The sequence below is a fragment of the Aureococcus anophagefferens genome (assembly GCF_000186865.1).
Source record: "Aureococcus anophagefferens unplaced genomic scaffold AURANscaffold_24, whole genome shotgun sequence".
Taxonomy (NCBI): domain Eukaryota; class Pelagophyceae; order Pelagomonadales; family Pelagomonadaceae; genus Aureococcus; species Aureococcus anophagefferens.
This window is the reverse complement of record NW_008705584.1, coordinates 108,281-115,178: the sequence shown is the minus strand read 5'-3', so window position 1 is coordinate 115,178 and position 6,898 is coordinate 108,281. Positions and strand designations below refer to the sequence as shown.

The 6,898-nt window shown below is 48.6% G+C and overlaps 2 protein-coding genes across 2 annotated transcripts; one reads left to right on the top strand and one right to left on the bottom strand.

The window, feature by feature from the left end:
* Nucleotides 1–1,694, top strand: AURANDRAFT_72281 (hypothetical protein; the record flags this gene model as incomplete). Its single annotated transcript, XM_009041893.1, has 2 exons — nucleotides 1–1,379; nucleotides 1,510–1,694. 2 exons carry the CDS (start codon nucleotides 957–959, stop codon nucleotides 1,609–1,611), a joined length of 525 nt encoding a protein of 174 aa, XP_009040141.1.
* Nucleotides 1,695–2,254: 560 nt separating this feature from the next.
* AURANDRAFT_1129 (hypothetical protein) lies at nucleotides 2,255–3,711 on the bottom strand (the record flags this gene model as incomplete). Its single annotated transcript, XM_009041802.1, has 5 exons — nucleotides 2,255–2,433; nucleotides 2,479–2,756; nucleotides 2,804–3,304; nucleotides 3,338–3,495; nucleotides 3,559–3,711. Coding segments are annotated over 5 exons (1,269 nt in total), but the record flags the coding sequence as incomplete, so codon positions are not given.
* Between the last annotated feature and the right edge of the window lie 3,187 nt (nucleotides 3,712–6,898).

Below are 6,898 nucleotides of genomic sequence, written 5' to 3'. Positions count from 1 at the left end.
GTGGCGGGGGGGGGCGGGTTGACCGCCGCATATTTCGCAAATGGAGGTCTCTTTGGAGAGCCCTTCGCTGTTTATCAAGACGAAGGACCAATCATGTGCTGAAGTCTCCGTTTTGTAGAGTTTTCAACTACGTTGACACCGTAGGCACGATTGGGGCGATGGAGAGCTTGTCGCTGGCGCTGTTGATTATGTTTCCATCCGCTGGACCGGTATACAGAAAGCTAAACAGCATTTAGCGCCCCTCGCTTTCTTTGGGTTTGAACTATTGACGTTTCATAGGCTTGCTCGCGTCCCCGCGAACTGCACTGTTTACACTTGATTTGAGAATTTCAGACTCGAATGACGCAGCACGCGTCTATGTCGAAGGGGTTCTTGTCGCCGAGGCCATAGGTGGCACTCTCGTCGGAAGTGGTCAGGTTTATCTTCTCAGGGGGGCTCTACACGCAATCACAATCGAATATCACGAATCAATCGGGACGGCTGCCATAGCCCTGGCATGGTCAAGTCGGGAGGTGTCACACCAGCCCATTGCTTCTTACTACTTATACCCAAGCTGGATGCCCATTGACGGCAGTCCTTTTGCCCTTGAGCTTTCATCACGCAATAAAAGCGCGTAGCATACGGGAGCTCGGCAGCCCGTTAAGAATACTCAGTCGAAAGCTTAGCCGCAACCTTGAGCATATCACGGTCACTGCCAGTGGCGTGCTCGTACTGCCAGTGGCGTGGCACTAGCAGTACGAAAGTCAGTACGATGCACAGGTCGTAACTTGAAGTGGATACCCTGGTCCGGAATGAAATTGCATTTACGGCAGTACAATATGTTTCCGGTAACGAGTTAGTGAGTTTAGACCACCTATCATGATCCAGCTAAATAAAACTGCTGGCTGTTGTGGTCCTCTCCCAGCTCGCCGCTTCCCCGGGTTCCGGGGTGGCGCGGCTTATATTTTTTGGCTCATATGGTTTCTAATGGCATCCAAGGGTTGGGTTTGAGTGATGATTTGCTGAAGCATTATAAGAAGGAGATAGGTGAAATGGCCTTGGGTATTTTGGATGGCGAGCCCTACGACTCGCCTATCCAGGAGGGCATACTCCTGACTTGTATGGTTGAAATGCTACCATATGTTGATTCTGATAAATCAGAGTTTTCTGATGAAGTATTTGAGGGATTTTTGCGCGACCCTGCTGACGAGATAAACGAGGAGGAACGTGGAGAGGAGCCCCCTAAAGGCGAGTCGGAGAGACATATCCTCCTGCAGCTTCAGCAGTCCATGGGTCAAGTGGTTGGCCAGTTGAAGGAGTTACAAAGCTCTGTCAAGGAGATTTCACGCAGAGTGCAACGTCATGATGCGATTCTTAATAGTCGAGCCACTGACAGCCGGGTTAAAGACCGGAGTTTTGAATTAGGCCCCCTCCCATTGACCCCCTTACAGCTTTGCTTGGGGGGGGGGGGAGCCGGCTTTAGACCGGAGTTTAGTTTGGACAGACCTTACTCACATAGTTGGCACTCAGGTCATGGACCTTTCCTTTTTAAAAGGCGATCAATTGCGTTCTGAGGTGGAGTCTTTCCGGGACTTGATAACACTCGATAGGACCATACAAGGGACCACATAATACGGGCCAGGGGCAATTGTATACCTAAAAATGGAATGCCCTTCGGGTCGCGGTGCAAAATCACCAGCGGCTGCAGATGGTGCCGTGGGAAACCCCCGCTTCTTTTTTGTGACTACGTTCATTAAGTGGCATCGATATCCCTGCCGAAAACTCCGCTGCTCTTGCCACCCTTTGCGCGGCGCGCTGTTTGATGTGGTAGCTTCATTGGCTGATGAATTTCGGATATCTGCCTCGGGTGAGTCCCTCCCTGGCCGAAGGCATGGCTAGTGGGCGAGGTGGTGTCTGGGATGGAAGGCGGAGCACACAAAAACAAACTAGAGTCACCATGTTTGCGGGAATTAGACTTAAATTGTGCAGCTACATCAAGTCCACGTCGATTGTTTTCACCCCTAACCAACTTACTCTTCATAGTGGCCGGGTCGTTGTCCGAGTCCTCGGATCCCAGGTCGTCGACATCAGAGTCTTCATCCAAACCCGCATCGATGCGTTCTAAGCCCTCAGCTTGTGAGGAAGCCCCTGAAGCAGCGCGATATTGACTAGATACTAAACTACCATTCAAAGTGCAAAGGGTGGGTGGTACTTGAGATTGGTAGATTACTCCGCCGCCCGGTTCCGCGGCAATTCCTCGAAAGAAGGATTCACGCTGAGTAGAGTTCGGGAGGTAGTAATCCAGCAATGCCCCACAAAGCGAACGACCTGCCTCCTGAAAATGTCCCATGTTAAAATGATAGTTTTGAAGTACTCCAAAGTTTGATCCACAGAAAGATGCTTCCAGAGTAAAACTGTTTGATATACACATTTCACGGGCAACGACGACACGACCTGTGAGAAAATACCATTCTGTGAAAGTTGGAATGTTTGTCGTACCCGTTCCTTCTCTTGATTTCTTGACATGGAAGCTACAGTCGGCAAAGTTCACGTACTTGCGTCCTATTTCATTCCAGCTTAAGAGCTTCGGGAATACCCGCACCGCTGGGCGTGGTTTTCGGCGATCATCGCAACCATACATGAAAATGTTTTGTTTCCGGGAATGCCCATGAAGATCACAAAATAAAACCACCTCCCGCTGTGCGCGCTCAGTCCGGATCAACGATTTCAGATGATATATTGTTGGGTGTAGAGCTTTGGTTGGTTTCTTCCATTGCCTAATTAATAGATCGCCTAGAAGAAATCCGTTTACATTGGGACTAACCTATTGAGATCGACTCCAGAAAGAGAGCATCGATTATTGCCGTATATGACTCCATCTGGATTTAGCATTGGAACAATTTTGAAGATAAACAAAGAACGCAAGATTTTAGCATCGTTAGACTCCCCAGTGAGGAATTCGAGAATCCCGCGCATCATCCAACTGGCGGGGGTTTCGCCAGGATGTACGCGTGCACTAAGAATGATGAGCTTCTTTCGTCGCGTCAAATAGGGCATGGACGTTGTATTGCATTCATTTGAACGTAGATCATTTTCATTGCTAGTGATTGTCATAAGATCGCATTCGTGGCTATCAAGCGTCCTACACAATGCCGAATGCCTTGTTACTCGACGTTTACGGGACGATCTCAAGAGGTTTGCGATATGGGCTTTGTGATCTGAATAAGTGTACGGATACGAATGCGCGATCAAATAAATATCATCCGGTCTGTAGAATGCTAGAGTGAACGACAATGTGTAGTAAGTCATACCGGCATCCACCGGGCTGCTGCTCGTGCCACTTGGATGACGCAGATACTGGTTTGCCTGGTATTGCACGCTAGTCCCAGTTCGCACCCAGCCGATACCATTTTCGACTGCCTCCGCGCACGAATACATCACAGGCTGCATTCCCAAATTGAAAAGCGAATCTGGCTTTGTAAGATTGACAATATTGAATGTAACCAAGGCTGCATGCTGGGTTGGCGGGTCACTAACTTGCTCGCTTCTGCTACATCGCCAAATCTTAACTTCTTCAACGGTGTGTGTGTTTGTTACCGCAAAATAGAACCATTGTGTGAAACCTTCAGTGTGTAGATCTGCACGTAGGAAAAGATCGTACTCTTTTGGACCTCGCTGTACAGCACTAAGAAGGTTGGCCGATTCAAAAGATGCATCAAATACCAGGCTATTTTGGAATGGGTAACCAAGACCACCTTCAGGGACCGTGTAAGGAACTGGTGTGGCCACCCGTGATTGTAATCCACGTCCTGCAGCAGACTTCCCCACATAAACTACGTGCATGTTGGGGGTTAGTTGACCGGTGGTGTCTTTGATCGTGGTCCTATTTTCTCGGAGTGAAGCGCGACCTGTGCCATGACTTGAAAATTGTGCAATAGGAGAATTTTTGTGAATAATACGTTGCGAACATGTCTTATTCGCGGCAGCAGATGATGTCTTTGCTTCACTCAAGCTGGTAGATTCAATTTCAGCGGCAGTAACTCGCTCCAAGTATGGCGGCGGTGCTGAACAAAGACGTTCAGATTTTGGGGAATGGGCTAGTGGATGCAGTGGTCGTTTTCTGCTTCGGCGAAGCGTATGAATCATACCACAGCGGCACAGCGAACCAGGGCCACATGTACCGCTACGAGCTGCGTTTGAGTTGAAATCAGCAAATGAGTGTTCATCTCCAGCGAGTACGAATTTTTCGGTATTTGCCTTTCGAGCGCTAAACGGTAGACCAAGCGGGGGGGTGGGATCTTCTCGTTTTGGTTCGTTGTTGCGTATCAAAGCTTGCTTAGTTGGATCTCCTTGGAGAGGATTAGATGCACCTTGAATGCCATTTGTTTTCCCAGAAGACCGAGAAACTTGTCGATTCTCTCTTTGTTTATTAGTCTCTGAACTCTTGCACGCAATAATATCTAGCAGCTGTTTAACAGCATCGTGTACTTGGTGATGTTGGAATTCAGATGATGTGCGTTTATCTGCATCGTAATCGGGTATATTTGGATATGGAGACAGAACAGCACTGGCCCAATGGGAAACGTACTTGCGCTCCAAGGATTGGATAATTTGTGGTGTTTCGAGGACAACAAGTGCACCAGCGCATGCGCTACCGTAAGATGCAAAGCCAGATAGAAATTGACACATTGATGCAAGTGCACTCCCTGAGGGCGCATTAGGAAATGTGTCGACTCTATCAAGGATGTAATTTTTATCGCAGCCAGAGAGTATTCGTTTGTCGAGGGGCGGGCCTTCACGGCACGCCGTTGTTAGAGAACATGACCCTGCAGGCTTCGCTGGCACCTGAACCTGCATTTTTGCCCATGTCAAGCACACTTTTACACCCTCTCGTTCCCACTGCGCAACGTGATTCAGAATTTCTAACGGTGCAGAAAGTCAAGGGGGGTAAGTACCTCGGGATACTGGCTCTGAGAAAAATCTGGAAAAGAAAGAGGATCCTTATCCGCATATGATGTCACGGTCAGTTCATTTGTAAGATGTTCTGCATGATGATCACACCCTACTAATGTTGCTAACGTACAAAACACTATGCCAGCAAGCTCAAAATCGGATGGTCGTGATTTCAAACACAAGAGTAGGCCAGGTATGCCAGTCACTGAGACTGAAAAGGGCAGGAGTTTACGTACTCCGTTTATATCCGTCCCTGCAGGACCAGCCCTATCACCTGCCTTTGCTAGAGCTTTGATTGTTTTGACAACGGATTCTACTATGTCCCGTGCATGAGGATGCAACGTTGCAGCTGTCAGCACTGGATCAGCGATGCCAAGTGACCCCAACATTTCTAAAATTGATGAGAAGTGGCTCAGGTTAGTTATTGATCGGATACATGCACGCGTAACATCACGGCGTTGTGCATGCCATTGTAGCACCATGACCAAAGCATTGACAGCTGTTCTGAGAGATGTCTCTTCGCCACCCTTCTCGGTGGCGGCGCACGCTTTGACATGAGTTTTCTCACGTTGCAATTCTAGGCACGTGTCTGTGATAAAACCCTTACACAATTGTGCCTCTATGTCAACACAATGATCACCCCTGATCGCGTCATCATGGGTGATGGAGTAGAGAATATGACAAGCAGCCGCAACAGTTTCCACCTCTTCAATCTGAGAGTGGAGCACAAGGAGCATAAGTGGAACCCCCCCCCCACGTGCCTGTAGATACGGAGGACCTCAGCTTCACACCAGAGCTCTCGAGATTCCCAGGCCCCGGAATTCACAATCTCGCTCGCGACAGGAGCCTCCTGTAGCATGCGCAACAAGACAACGGCGCCAACACGATGCAAATCGACATGCCGTGGGTGCATTTGAAGAACCGGCAGGAGAACGCGGACTCCACCACCAGCTGCAATCTTCAAGCCTTCACCACGATTATCAGAAAGTATAGCAAGAGCATGACATCCTGACTTCGCAAGCTCTTCATGTGCGGAGTGTTCCTCCAGTATTGATAAGACCTGTTAGGCAAAATTGCAACACACATATTTTTGGTGCGCCGGACTGGACTGTCATTGTGGCCCCAAGTTCAGACAGTTGATGAGCGTTTTCCACGTTTCCAACTATAAGGGAAGCAAGAGCATCGAACACGAAGGGCACTAACACGATGTTTGTCCGATGATTGTGCAATACTTGTAGCAAGCATGCAATACCACCATGTGAGGCGATCAAGGATTGATTTTGGGAGTTCTGACACATATTTGATAGTGCCCCGCATGCTGATTTCAAGAAGTCTGCGCTAGATGGATGGATTTTCATGCCCTTTACAATTGCGGGGATGCCTCCTTGCTGGCCTATAACCTCTTTAAGGAGAGGATTATTAAAAGCTAAAGACCACAAAAGATCACATGCTGCTTCCAATAAATCTGCTCGTGCGAGGTGCTGCTCCATGATGTTACACAGAAGACGCATTCCATCCCGAGCGATGAGAAGCTTGTTAGCCTCTTCCCGCGAAAGGATTGCCAAGACGCCACAACACATCTTTAAGGATTCTATGTGGTGCACATGATCTTGCATCCGCTTCAGGATTTCGTGTACACGATTTAGGGGAGATCCTACACCCACGATCATGTCGTTTATATTCCGAAATCTTTCGTCTCGACGGTGAGTCAAGCCGCTATAGTCTGTCTGTTATATCACTTTACGGCTGAACGTTTATAATGGGTGCGTTTATACGTCTACATGTCTTTGTATCAGCTAAAACAAAGTAAGGCAATTAAAACTTAATACTGATCGGCCGAGCCGCGAATTAGCCGCGCTAAATCGCATATCGGTTGTAGGACGGCCGACAGAACACTGCATTCGTGAGAGGTTTTCATGTGTTGAACTCGTCGTTCAGCTGAGCCCCCCCCCCCCCCCCCCCCTNA